The sequence below is a fragment of the Urocampus carinirostris genome, chromosome 7 (genome assembly GCF_059441175.1).
Source record: "Urocampus carinirostris isolate Australia breed hairy pipefish chromosome 7, RoL_Ucar_1.0, whole genome shotgun sequence".
NCBI classification, from domain to species: domain Eukaryota; kingdom Metazoa; phylum Chordata; class Actinopteri; order Syngnathiformes; family Syngnathidae; genus Urocampus; species Urocampus carinirostris.
In genome coordinates this window covers 8829948-8844470 of record NC_142355.1, presented here as the reverse complement: position 1 = coordinate 8844470, position 14523 = coordinate 8829948, and the positions used below count along the sequence as shown (strand labels likewise).

General features: G+C 39.0%; 1 protein-coding gene across 1 annotated transcript; it reads right to left on the bottom strand.

The window, feature by feature from the left end:
- Positions 1 to 2732: 2732 nt before the first annotated feature.
- On the bottom strand, positions 2733 to 13893 carry pskh1 (protein serine kinase H1). Its single transcript, XM_088339663.1, has 4 exons — positions 13561 to 13893; positions 10591 to 11179; positions 6770 to 7675; positions 2733 to 5491 (listed from the first exon to the last, which is right to left on the bottom strand). Exons 2-4 carry the CDS (start codon positions 10657 to 10659, stop codon positions 5174 to 5176), a joined length of 1293 nt encoding a protein of 430 aa, XP_088195789.1. The 5' UTR covers positions 10660 to 11179; positions 13561 to 13893; the 3' UTR covers positions 2733 to 5173.
- Between the last annotated feature and the right edge of the window lie 630 nt (positions 13894 to 14523).

Genomic DNA, 14523 nt, shown 5'->3' with positions numbered 1-14523 from the left:
AAATACCGCATTTAGGACACAACGTCAGGGGAACCCGTGTATTTTTACCTTCATGCACTGTAACTTTGACTTAAATCGCTTCTTAATTAGTAATTTTGAGCCCTCATTTTTGTGCGCTGGCTAGATTTTCTTGTGCGCTGAGAATGTGCGAGCAGTGCGCAATAGAGGGAACACTGGAGGCAAGAGAGGCCCCGCCTGTCATTATGGAAATATACAATAAAAACATATTTTTAGCTCCACCTAAATCGTTGAGTTTTCACATTATATTATGAATATTATTGGTAAACTTTGTATTTTTATTATTACTGTGCAGAGCCTCTGCAGATGCAGTGAGGCACGCAATCCTCTTGCCTCACGACAGAGGGCAATAGTGAGGCCAAAGAGTCTTATAGGGGTGCACACTTCAGCCAAAAAAAATACAAATAGTGATAGTATTAGCAAGCCATCCATTTGTTCTTGGCGCTGCATGGACATTTTCTCAATAATGGGGACATACCCATCAATTACTTTTATTAACAAGGTGCAGTGCAAAGACTTCATTTGTAAAGTAAGACTATATAACGTTTTTTTCACCCTATGCAACAATAATGTTTCCCGTTCTACACAAAAACCCTGACAGGCCATTATGTGTTCCTTGCAACTGTTGCTCACCCGCTTTTTGTTAATTGGTTAATAATCATGTTTATGTTCATTTCTTTTTTCGCTGAGCAGAGGGAACGGTTGGGGTTTGGGTTGCGCCACGGCAGGAAAATAACGTTTTTTTTTAAAAATGAGCCAAAACAGAAAAGGACCGCACATTTACATCATAATTGATATTTTTTGTTCTGTAGTCTTGTCTTGCAGTGAATAAGTGCTGCGTTGTTTGGAAGGTTGAACAAATTGAAATCATTAATAAAGGGAGCAATTGGCTGAGGTTGACACTTGTGAAAAAACCTTCGACATGGGTACTAAATCTAAATACATGTAAAATCCATATTAGTGATTTGGTCTGTTTACTCGCCAATATGATATCTTAAAATAGTCCAGTATCAGAACACCAGTTATTCTTTGTGTAATTAAATATGACAATCGGGGAGCGCAGTGGTTAGCGCCTATGCGGCACAGTTCTAAGGTGTTGAGATCTAACCTTGTTTGCATGTTCTCCCCGTGCTTGCGTGGGTGTCTTCCGGGCACTCTGGTTTCCTCATTCCAAAAACATGCATGTCAGGTTAATTGGCCGGTTTAAATTGTCCCTAGGAACGAATGAGTGAGTTGTCTGTCTCTTTGTGCCCTGCGACTGGCTGGCAACCGGTTCAGGGTGTCCCCTGCCCACTGCCCCCCACGACCCTACTGTGGATAAGCAGAGCAGATAATGTCTCATTTACCATGCTTTTTGGGTGTGACTTGTTTGCACACACGACCCTAAGCATGCCCCCCAAAGTCTCACAAAATTCAATGGGAAGACACAAGCAAGTTTATGGCTTTTTCGCTCTGCCAATCCAACGACGAATAACATGTAGGTTCATTTATTCCTAAAACTGACTGCCTCATCGGACTCACCGCAACTGAAATTTTCAATAGAAACACAACTTGTAAGATCTGAGTTTCAGTGTGTGCACGAGGTAAGCAAACTACAAAGATCAGTTTTTTCCATGTCAGTTATTTCATACTAGTTCCACTTGTTAAAGAGACAAGCCTTTTTTCTTATATGCTTTTAAGCAAATATTCATTGCATTATTTTCACATTATGAATACAATTAACATGTCTTACTGTGCTAAGCATCTGAAGAGATGCACACAATTCTCTTGCCTGCAATCAAAAGACCAAAAATTATGATTTGACGCACATCTATGGACTTTTTAATAATAGAGGATTAGCTATCGATTAATGCTTTCATTTAAAATTTTCAGCATAAAATTCATCTATAAGTTAAGATGATAAAACTTTTTTTTTCTATGCAACAATGTAATATCTTGCTATGTTAATTGTTTTATTTGTAAATTTGTGCCCCACCAAACACGAACTTAACTACATGTCACCGGAAGACACTATACTGCTCCACAAATAACAAGTTTGTATAAGAGTAAATACATGATAGAAAAATACAGCATTTCTTTTTTTAAATTGATGCATTGACATTATAGAACCAACTGGCTGATTTATAAATGTATCCCTATATTGTGCCAAGTATAGAAATTGAGTTATTCTGGGTAACTGTTAACTTCTTTTAGGGCATGGTCATAACAGAGTGTTTACAACCGCATACATGCACTCAGAAAGTTATTGAAGCTTATTTTATCACTTTGAAACATTAATATAGCCTCTTATACTTCCAAGCTGTCACTGTCTTGTACTACGGACAGACTGAAGAGATCTTTTCTTCCTCATGCCATGAGGCTCTTTAACTCTACCCGGCAGAGTAAAAGCCCACAGTAAACCACACCACCTACATTGCATATTACCGAATCTTATTGCAATATGTATTCTGTGTAGCACTATTTATTCTATATAACACGCTACAGTGGGCATTTGCACGTCACACTGGGTATTTGTATATTGTATTCTTTTTGCTTTATTATTGTATTGTTCTCAGCTCAGGGATGCTGCTGGAAATGTGAATTTCCCTTCGGGGATAAATAAAGTATCTATCTATCTATCTATCTATCAATCTTCACAGACCTGAATTACATTTGGTGAGTTTTCCATGGGGAAATGCAGTATCTACTTCGAAATAAGGCACTTGACAGCTGTCTATGGGTCAACCAAATGTGGTATTATTACATATAATACTCAATTACTCGATTGTAAAGGACAGAGAAAAGGCACAAGTCTAAATACATTTTACAGGCTTGTACAACTTGACATGTAAAAGAATGCAATTAACAGTAACAGATTGAAAATGATCAGAAATGTAGAACGTAGATTTAAGGAAACACTGATGTCAGCTAAAATGGCTCAGCTAAATTCCAGTATTTATCGAAAAGTTCACAACAGCCTTTGTAATTATTTGAAGTTCACAGCCACATTTTCATCGGACACATTGCAACTAAATTATTGAAAACCATACACATTATTGAATAATACTGTGCTTGTAGAAAATCCATGAAGTGCCTTGAGAAATTAAGCAAAACATCATAAAAAACTTGTTTTGGAAACATGTTGACTACACCTAATCCATCTAAGTGAAACAGTACACGTTTAAAAAAAAAATATTTTTTCAAATAAAATGCTTATTATTGAATTCTTTTACCATACATGCACTAATTCAAAAACAATGCAAACTGATTCAGACAGAATTTGTTGCCAATTCTTAGTACAATATATACTATACCTCATTGCACATTTGGTCTCTTGCAACAGCTACAAGTAAAGGGTCCTTAGAAATACTGAACAGGAACATAAAGCGGCATTGTAAACATTATGGGTAAATGGGAGGGGGGGTCGAAAGCATACAACACATTGATAAAAAGGTGAGTGGACGGTGTACCTTGCAGTTTAACAATTTCAGGTTACATTCTAACCCCATGCAGTCTGTTTCAAATGAATCTTTCTTGGTTTTGAAATAAGGTGGTGTCAAAATCTTTTTGGCAGGTACAAGATATATAGTTTTGTTTCAAGAACACTGACAAATATAAAGGCACAACATGGTCAAGGCTACATAACTTTCAAAGCTGAAATCTTAACTTCAACTATAGTCTACTTAAGGCACTTAGGAGTACAACTGTATAGATTGTACAGACTGTAAAAAAAAAAAAAAGAAGCAAAAAACAATCTTTTGAAAGCTCAAAACCACAAACTCTAAACAGAGCAATGATGTAACAATGAGATGAGCTTAAAATTGTGTCCTCATTTTGGCCTTTTGAGGTTGCGTAATCGTTTTAATTAGTCTCCAGTGGCCGCTCTCTAAAATGAATAGAATTCACAGCAAGTTTCATCAATTATGTTGGTGTGAGGGATGTTAACCCTTTTTTTTTGTAACTTCGTTACCCAGAATTCTGCTCAACAGATCATGGTGGAAAGTCATTATTCCAGTGACCAACTGAATGAAGACTGTCCACATTAATAAATAAATATATGTGATGGTATATAAAATGGCAGGACAAAAACAATGTTCCATCTTTTTCAAAATGAAGATGGACAGAGATGACAATGTGGGATGAAATCACAAAATAAAATTGTTATGCAAATGCTGTATTCTTCCAAGGTCAGGGATTATCAATTATACCGAGCTTTCTGACTACAACCCCAATTTGGCCAGAAATCTGAAAATGTGTCTTATACACACACACACCGCAGAATACGGCAGACTTTATTAGAAATGCATAGTTATTTTAGGTATGCGTTATCATACAGGGTTTTAAGCGAGATTATCGTATTTGAGCAATAATTGTGCAATGAATGATCAAATCAATAAACCTTGCCGACCAAAATTGCAAAACATTTTAGATGACGGGAATTGAACCCAAGTAGTGGCGGTGAGAGTTCTGACCTTTTAACACCAGTTGTACATTTGACATACGACAAGACATTAGAGCTTATCTCATTATCACGCTATTTTAACTCAGTTCCAGGAAGACTGATTTGCATCGTGCATTCAGATACGAGAAGATAGGACTCTACTTCTTTACCAACGAATGTGGAAAAAGTTAACAAAAGCACTTTTGTGTACGCATGCACATTACACTAAAATCCACATTTGAAGAGGTGAAGACTGTTTTACTGACAGCATATCAGTGTTGTGGTACTGTGAGTAAAAATAGCGTGACAATGAGATGAGCGCTAATGCCGTTTCATTCATCATCCGCACCACTGGTGGCTTAGTGGTAATAGGTCGGCGCTCTTACTGCCACTACTTTGATTCAGATTGCATACATTGTTTTAAGATTTTGGTCAGTGGCACATTTTAATGCATTGCATCAATATGTACCCAAACACACTGAAGCTCTTACTGTAGTCTCAATTTCATGCGCCTATATATCAAAAAAAATATGACAAAAGTCTATTTTTAGGGGGGTGGGCTTCATAATCCGTTGCGCCTTATAGTGCGGAAACAATAGTAATTAACTTTACCATTTTACTGACAGCAGTTACCTTCCCAAAATTGACCAGTACAAGAATCTAATGAGTTATTTTCAGTCTTTCTCTTAAGGCAAACTTTTGGTTTGGGTCTTGACATCCCCGTGTCGTTCCGCTTCAGCCATTGTACTGCTGCTGATAGCGTCTGTTCAACTCACGCAGTTCCTTTTCCCGAACGCGGCGAGCTTTGTTGGATTTGGTTGAGCGACTGGAGCGTGTTGACTGGGCCGACTTGGTGCTGTGGCATCGGGATGACGCCCGCTTGAGCAGGTTTTGAGAAATACAGCGTTGGAGGTTCTTCATGGAGGAGGCGGCAGCCATGCTCACAATCCAAGGGTGCTTGAGAGCCTGGCCGGCAGTCAGCCGCACATTTGGATCAACTGTCAGTATGCGCTCCACAAAGTCTTTGGCAAGGTTGGACACACTAGGCCACGGCTGAGGAAAGATAAAAACCATTACTTGACCAGAAACAGGACTTATATTCCTCTGATACATGGGTCAGGAACATAATTAATCAAGGGATGCGCCTTAACTTGTCTTAATAATACACTACAAATGTCCTCAACGCCAAAGTGTTTAATTAGGCCTGTGTAATAGATCTTAATTTGACTCAATCATCATTTTAACACTTGATCATTGCCAGATCTTAAATGTGACTTAGAGTTAAAAAATACAATTTTAGTTTCAATAACTGAGTAAATGTCATCCCAAAAGCTTTTTGAACAAAGATATATTGTGTAGCCCATGTATAGCCTTGATACAATGTTTTTATTAAGTTGACATTGTGTTTTTATCCCAATCATCAGCCATTTTTTAAAGTAGTTGTTGATGGACAAGAACATCAATGTTGCCTAGGAGTTAGCTAATAATCACAATTCAAGAGCTTTCTGAAGCAAAGCCATCAAAAGTCATGACCTGAAACCCCCAAAAAATCACCAGCCCTCTTGTTGCTCAACTAATAACTGTCCAAACACAAAATGTTGTGTTGAGACTCGTTGGGGCACAATCAACAATGTAATAAAACATACCTTTACATTCTAATAAGACATTGAAGCAATACCAAATTGTAAACCAAGTAATCTTTAAGCCCTGTGTACGCCTCTGGCAATCTGCATTTTGCTTAACCGAATTCCTCAAGTGTGTGGGGAACAGAGGAAAACGGTAAATTGCCCCTTTCCACAACCCATGCGCTTTAAATATAAAACACCACGGTGATGTCTTTACCAGAGTTTCCGTTAATCCTCCAGGACCAATGACAAGCCAATGCAATCTGGTCCGTTACCGCGGTAACCACCAATGACAACATAGTGATGCTGTGAACTATAGAGCTCACATTTTACATGACACCGCCTTTATTCACGCTTCCTTATGGTGCAGCAACGAATGTATGCTCATCTTTGTAGTTGCCAACTGACGTTGCAGAAGTCGAAATTTAGATTTTACGAAAACACATGGCACCATGGCAACTTGGAGGAGAGCTAAAAAGTGCACATTCCGGCGCAGTTGAGAATGGCTTCAGGTGTTTGGGGGCACGGCGCTGTCGGCATTCTGCAGCCAAAGTCACCAAAGCCTAATCCCCGAGGTTGGTGTACGGTGTGCACTAAGGTTTAGACACCCTTGTGAAATGAATATGTTGCTCAGCCATGTAGACTTCTAGCTAGTGATTTTGATGTGTGGCGAATTGTGTGAATTTGATGTTTGGCGAATCCTTACCTCTCCAGAAAAGCTGTACTTGCCCTTAAGGATCTGCCGGTATAGTCTCATACGGTTGTCATCTTCAAATGGCATTGTTCCGCTAAGCAGGATATAGGAGATCACCCCCAATGCCCACATGTCTACAGCATTCGTGTAAGGTTTCCTCACAAGGATCTCGGGGGCAATGTACTCAGGCGTGCCGCAAGTTGTCTTCATTAGGCACTCGTCCCCCTTCTTCCGGCTATTGGCCAAACCAAAGTCAGTGATGATGATTTTGGAGTCCGCGCCTGGGTGATAGTACAGCAAGTTTTCGGGCTTTAGGTCTCGATGTGTGATCCCCAAAGTGTGCAGATACTTAACACCGTCCAATACCATCTGCAGCACCCGGGTGGCATCCCGCTCAGTGAAAGAGCCGCGAGCAATGATACGGTCAAAAAGTTCTCCTCCGGTGGCCAGTTCCATCACCATGTAAACGCGCTCGGTCGTCTCAAACACCTCCATTAGCTGGATTATGTTGGTGTGGCGAACTCTTCGGAGAACGCACAGCTCTGACTCACAAACTTCCCTTCCCTCCCTGTACCGGGTCTCAATCATCTTTATGGCGTACGGCTGCCGTGTGCTCTTGTGTTCCACGCGGACAACGCGGCTAAAACTCCCTCGACCTATCAAAGCTTTGATGTCATACTTGGCTGTGACCCGGGGGTCAAACTTTGCTCGATATTTTGCCACCTTTTTACGTTGTGGATCCGGCACCTCGGATGGATTTTTAGAGTTTTGGGTGCAGCTGACAGGAGTGGAAGCATTGGGTTGAGATGGGGAGGTGGAGCCTGCCTTGTCAACTACACCAGCCCCGGCAGTCTTGCTAGCCGTTCCATCTCCTCGGATGAAGTGCTTATAAATATCAGTTTGACGGGGTGGATCCACCTGGAAGAAAACATGGTCAAATGAAAAAACTGTAGATCATGTCCTGCATTAAATAGATACCAGGGATCGTCAACCATCTTGAAACTAATAGCTGTTTTTTGGTTACTGATTTTGTTACTGAGGGGGTACCAGTTTAATATGCAGTTTATATGGGAGAATATATTTGGTTGTGGTCACTGGTAACGAATGGTAGGCAGCATGTGGAAAGAGGTGATGGCATATACAGGAACAATAAAATCAATGGGGTGAACAAGATTTCTGAATTTCAGTAAAAGAGTGCTGAATTTTTGTCTTTTTATTTGTAAAATTATTTTTGGGATACACTACTTAGAAATGGTGACGGAAGTCTTTGATTTGAAGACAAAATGGATATACCTGTAATGCCTCGGCTGTGTTACTTTGAAAGTATTCAAGACATTACTGTGTCCATAGGTTCATATCCACGTTTCTTCTATTTGTTTTATTATGTGTTTTTAAGCAGTTTTAGGGGATCGGCTTTAATGTGAGTAATATACAATTAGTTGTAACAACATAATTACTTTCAGAGTAATGTGCCATTTTTGGGTTTCAGTAATCTGGGTGGAGGGGTTGGTGGATAACGCTTTTACTCTTATCTGGTCAGATTAAGTAACTAGTTACTGTATTTGATTCATTTTTCCCTCAGCAACGTGTCCAAAACTGATTACTATTTTGTCACTTTTTATTATTCTTATTCCTGGGTTGTAAATACAGTATTAGATGTTAGAATAGGCTCACTAAACATCATGCCAGTTAGAGATCCCATTTCCTAGAAAATGATAATGACACCATATATTTTCACAACCAGTCTGCAGGCTACTCAGGTGGTTTTAGGGGAGTACCAACAGCCGGCAGGCACCATGTTGATGGCCCCTGATATTTACAAATGTGGAGTTCATTAAGAATGATGAAAAAAGTGATTTCAGTCATCATGATTTTTGAAACATATTAACATGTTACCATGGAATCACTAGAGCAATAAAGGTTGAAACATACCCACAAATCCCCAAAACAGGTAGATTAAATCATTAAAAAACATTTTTTAGGTTTCGTCTGGTATTTACTCAAAAAACCTCAGCTATTCTACATGTTATGGTTTATACATTCTACAAGGGAAGCCACATACTGCAACAGCATAGCACCTAATTTTCGTTATTTTCAACAGTTTCTTGTCACCACCACTGCTACAAATTCACAGCCAAATGACCATTTTCAGTATATGTGGATGAGATTGATAAACTTTTATTGACACAATGTGTTGATCCCTGGCAGAAAAATGCAGTAGACTATAACTGTACAATGCGGTTATTAGCCCGGGCACAAAACGACGTGGCAATTCCAGCAGATAACGGAATAGTGGTGCAGCCCACTGCATACCCTGCCCGTTCCTACCCTAGAAAAAAATCCAGTAATGGATGAAACTGTGAAAGCCAAAATACACATATGGGGATACTCACCTACCACTGCCATCGTTCCATCATGTGATATTAGTAATAATCCTGTCAAATACCATATTCACTGTTTTATGATTCTGAAAACGCTATAATGAATAACCATTTACTAAATCATCAAAATTTGAACAACTCCATTTATGTCAGTTTAGAGACCATTAGACTGTCACAGGCACTTTGGCGTCAGACACTTGCAAGGGAGTCTACAATAAATGATTTATTAATCCTTCCTGGTTTTCTCACAATTGATTTTCAGCATGGTTGACAACTGTGATAATGACAGGTTTAATAGCTCAATTGTTGCTCCATATGAGACAATATGGCTAGTTACATGTTAACTTTGAGTCAGTGATAGTAGTGTGCCAAGTCAAGATGGACTAATAATTAGACAGGCCAATTATCAGCAAAGATAACCATTCCATTTAAAAGTGCATCATTTTGACTCCGGTATAGTCTGTGTATGGAGCGTCATTAGCACTGTCCTATTTATACAAGTATCTAAATGGCTAAGAGATGAGCATTTCCTTTTGTATTGATGGATTTCAAGTCTTGGTTTTAGACTGAAAAAAATAGCCAAATATTTGAAATGCTGCTGCATATGCACAGTTTTGGCTTTTAAGACATTATGTATTGGTTTTGGTAAACTTTTACCAAAACCGAAATCTAATGCAATCATTGGTTTATTCACGCACAAAGACTTAGTCTGGCTTCAAGACAAAGCGGCTGTCGATTAAAAAAGTAGACTCGAGCTAAGATTTATTTATTTAGATAAAGATAGCTGGGATGGCAGTAGCTCAGGAGGTAGAGCGCTCGTCTTGGGATCAAGGGATCCCAGTTCGAATCCCGACTCGTCCGTGTTACATGTCGACGTGTCCTTGGGTAAGACACTGAACCCCTAATACCCCCAATAAGCAGGTTAGCACCTTACATGGCTGCAAGGCCGCTATTGGGAAATGTGGAGCACATTGTAAACGTTTGGGAAGTCTTGACTTGAAAAGCGCTATATAAATGCAAATCATTTCATTTCATAAAACGGGAGATTTGCTTTCTAAATCTGTTGGCGTTTTTAAGGCAGGAAAAGTGGTAATGTAACGCAGGGGTCTGCAACCTTTTCTGTAGCGTGGACCAGTTCGATGTCTTACAATGTTCTTGCGCCCCAGCCCAATAATAACGGTAACAACAATAATAACAAGCCTAAATACACTGTGTATTCACTAGCCCACCACGGATGTAGATGACATGACAAAAGGTATTACATTTTATCTCAAAACACCGTTTTAACTCGTGTTACCACTTTGCAGGACGTTAATTAGGATGAATTACAGTTTTATATCTTGATGTTTGAAGTCTGAAATGTGGCAAAAGGTCACAAAGTTCTAGGGGGCCTCATAGTTTCACAAGGCACTGTATATTTTCTAGTGGATGCTGTTTGAAAATGCTTCTTACCTTTTTGACCAGGTCCAACTGAACATCCCCTGGGGGCTCAGGGAGGACCTTACTATTCCTGCACCCCATCACATAACTCTGGTGCTGAGCGCAGCTAGCCACGCAGGCAACCAGGAGTCCTGCTTCATATCAGCTTCAGCCGACTCAACGTCATCCAAGCTGTGCCCTGACTCAGACAGAAAGCTCATCCATCAAGCAGGGTAAGGAACGCACTGCCAGCAGCAGTCACTGATCTTGAATACATCAGATTTGTCCACTATTGCAAAACGTCATTACATATTATATGCCTCCATCCTCTAGTAATGTCATAATCTATTGCTTCAGTTCAAAGATCTTCACAGTCATTGAAGAATTTATCTCACATGCTTGTCAGAGGACCAAAAGCCTTGGATACATTCCTATGGGAAGCTTTTTGGTAAAAAATCCACTGACAATAGTCTTGAAGTATCAGACATTAATCTTCACTCCAGTTGACTTTAGGATGACTGCAAACTTTGAAAGAGGTCTTCACTTTAGTCCATGAGCCCGAAGGTCAACATCAGTGCCTTCATTTTCAAAACTATAGAAAGGAGGGCGAAGAGTGGACATTCTGTGAAGTGAAACACAACAGAGTTAATAAGATTTGTTCTTTGGGGGGGTGCAACAAACATGCCATTATATTTTCTGAAATGAAAAACCAAATTGTGGAATACTCTGCTGTTTATGTGTTAAAGGGACAGTGTGTATTATTCGGTGACTAGGTGTCGCTGCACACTATGACTCCCGCCACTTAAATCACACGCAACCAAGTAACTGCGCTCTTGAGAATGATCTTGCCAGTCGCAATGATCGTGTGACCTAATCGTACCACTGCAGTTTTCGTCTGCTCGCAGTTGACAACAACTCTTCAACAGTGTACCACGAAAGTGGTAAAACCCAAATCCCGATAAAGATGAAAGAAAAAAAGAGTTGAAGGCTACAGTCACTTTTTGAGCGATTGCAAAGTTAGCACTGATTAGAAGCGTAAGTAATAGTTTATTCAAGCACATCTAAGAAATGCCTGTACTTGCACGTACATCATGAATGAGCTAAGGCTGTAATCATGCCTTTAAGCCAGGAGTTTGTGGCAGAGAGTAACAATGCTCCAAATTATGTACAGCTCCCTTAAAGGAAAAATAAAACCTTGTTTGTTTCAGACTCCATTCCTTTATTGATGGCATGGGTAAATAGCCGTTTTTGGACTACGAGACATGGAAAAAAGGGAAGGAAACAGGAGGGATACAATCTACCTTAATGTATATTTTTATTCAACAGAACTAAGGCAACATTTGAAGGTATTTGTTTGAATTAAATCTTCTATGGTTGTTGTTGTTTTTGTGTGCACTTGCATATTTGTGGTTTCTATTTATTCAACTATGTTTATGCATGACTGATGTGTAAAATAATGGTCCTAGGTCGATATATTGTTTTTAAAAATGCACATTTATAGTATATGGTAGCTCTTATAAATATTGCTTATGACTCAATTTCATATTTTTATTTTGACAGTTCTTTTTACCGCTAGGAGGCACTAAATAATACACACTGTCTCTTTAAACTGAGAGGAAAGGTATGTCATCCCTCTCAAACGGACCGGTCACATTAAATGTATCTATTTGAAAAAATACCCAGGGTTGGGTAGGGTTACTTTACCTGGATTACTTTCAATTACTTTTGGATTACTCCACAATACCAAATCTGCTAATAAATGACAAAATAAACTAAATATGAATAGAATTATGACTCACAACATGTGGTAAGCTTTCTCTCCTGGCTTTGATCTCCGGCAAAACGAATATAAAATGCGACAGAAACAAAATGAAAATAAATCCTAACAGCTTGCCAACATCATTTTTGCCGTTCCATGTATTCCGTTACTCCCCAAGCCTGCACAAATTTTAGTTATTTTATTCATATTCAGTTTCTTTTGTCTTTTATTAGCCTATTTGGTATTGGAGGAATCCAAAAGTAATTGAAAGTAATCCAGTTAAAGTAACCCTACCCAACCGCTAGGAGGCACTAAATAATACACACTGTCTCTTTAAACTGGGAGGAAAGGTATGTCATCCGGACCGGTGTTGTGCCCTTTTCCGACTCCTATGCAAATTCCTCCCCCCCCTGATCGTATTCTATATAAAACGCTTATTAAAACAATAAAGCGAGCTAATTATAATAATTGGGAGATCCTAGTCTATATAACGCGTTTATTTAAACAATAAAGCGTGATTTTATTCTACAAATTGCGTTTTTTAACGCGGATGAAAATGTCACCAACGTCAATGTACGCTTCCGACAAAAGCGATCGTATTCTATATAATACGCTTTAAAACAAAATAAAGCGAGCTAATTATGATAATTGGGAGATCCTAGTCTATATATCGCGTTTATTTAAACAATAAAGTGCGATCGTATTCTACAAAATGCGTTTGTTAACGCGGATCGAAAAGTCACCAACGTCAATGTACGCTATGATTTCCGCAATCACAACTAATTGTACACAAATAATATTTATTTGATTTACTATAATATCCGTATGTAATGTCTTTTTTATTGTGAATGAAACCCTGGTTGCATTGGATCCCGCGGTGTAAACAAATTGTTGTTTTTTTTCATTTAAAATCGGAGGGGGGGAGGAATTTGCATAGGAGTCGGAAAAGGGCACAACACCGGTCACATAAATAGTATCTATTTGAAAAAATACCACATATCAGGGAATGGTTTACTAAAAAGAGAATACCAAACTACCAAATAAATGTAATGTGATTATTTTATAAGTCCAAACATTTCTTAAGATGAGCAGACAGGCCTCTCTGAATCTCAACTTGTAGCAAAAAAACAAACAAAATGAGAAAAAGCGGACAAACACAATAAGTATTTCTAACAAGGATGCTCTGACTGCGGCATCCTTATATGCACCTTACGTCATATGACAAACAAAAATGAAATTCTCACCTTAATCGTTTTGATTGGCGATATTGATTCGGAGCATGCTAACTAGCATGCTAGCAACAGGGCAGGACTCCCGAAGTTTGCCAAAGCCAGCCTCCTCACCCCACTATCACTCAGCTGGCCTCTCCATTTTCAACTCGCTAACTTCTGAGCCTTTCATTCTTCAAGATAACAGCGATAAAGGTTTTCCAGAAGTAACAGTCAGACTGAAATTGGCGTTTTTGTAGGTTATGTCGCATACGTTGACGAATTTTAATGTTATCAGCGAACCGAGCAAACTTTTCTTGTCGGATGTTTTTCTGGTCTTTCGGTGTTTGTCGAGCAGGACCACCCTCTCTGAGCCGGAAAGCGAACGAATGTAGTTAGATATTATTTCCCCTTTGTATTTTCAAAATAAAACATTGGGGGGCAGTAAGAGGAGTTGAGGTGATCTGCATTTATATAGCGCTTTTTCAAGTCAAGACTTCCCAAAGCGCTTTACAGTGTGCTTCACATTTCCTGAGCCACTGCCGCCCCCAAGATGCCCGATGACCTATTCTGAAAATGGCTCACAAGAAATGTTACCTGAGATTTTCCACGGGTCTGAGCGTTCACACAAAGTCGGTGAGCAACGCTTGAAACAACAGTGAGCAACAGCAATCCCAAGTCTGGCAACTAAATCATTAATAGTACGATACACAACTGCATTTAATCACATTTTTTAGTGGAAGTACAATGTTGGCAACAAGATTGACTTGGAATAATTGGAAATTATTTGAATGCAACACAAACTTTTTCTTCTTTTTCCCTGTTTTTTTCTATTTTTTTAAATTCCTTTTAAAAAAATCTCATTGTGTTTATTTTTTCCCAGCTGTTACTTTTTTCTTTTTGTTCTCTAATTGCTTTTTTCCCTTTGTTTATTTATTTTCTTTTTTTTCTGGCTTTTTTCTGAATGTTTCCTTCTTTTTTCTCTTCCTTTTGTTTCTT

Bases quoted from the DNA above. Each gene is read 5' to 3' on its own strand.
- pskh1 (XM_088339663.1), bottom strand. From the start codon at position 10,659: ATGGGGTGCAGGAATAGTAAGGTCCTCCCTGAGCCCCCAGGGGATGTT. The intron at 7,676-10,590 runs GTAAGAAGCATT...GTTTTCTTCCAG, and splicing joins AGTTGGACCTGGTCAAAAAG to GTGGATCCACCCCGTCAAAC. The intron at 5,492-6,769 runs GTAAGGATTCGC...ATCTTTCCTCAG, and splicing joins AGTACAGCTTTTCTGGAGAG to CCGTGGCCTAGTGTGTCCAA.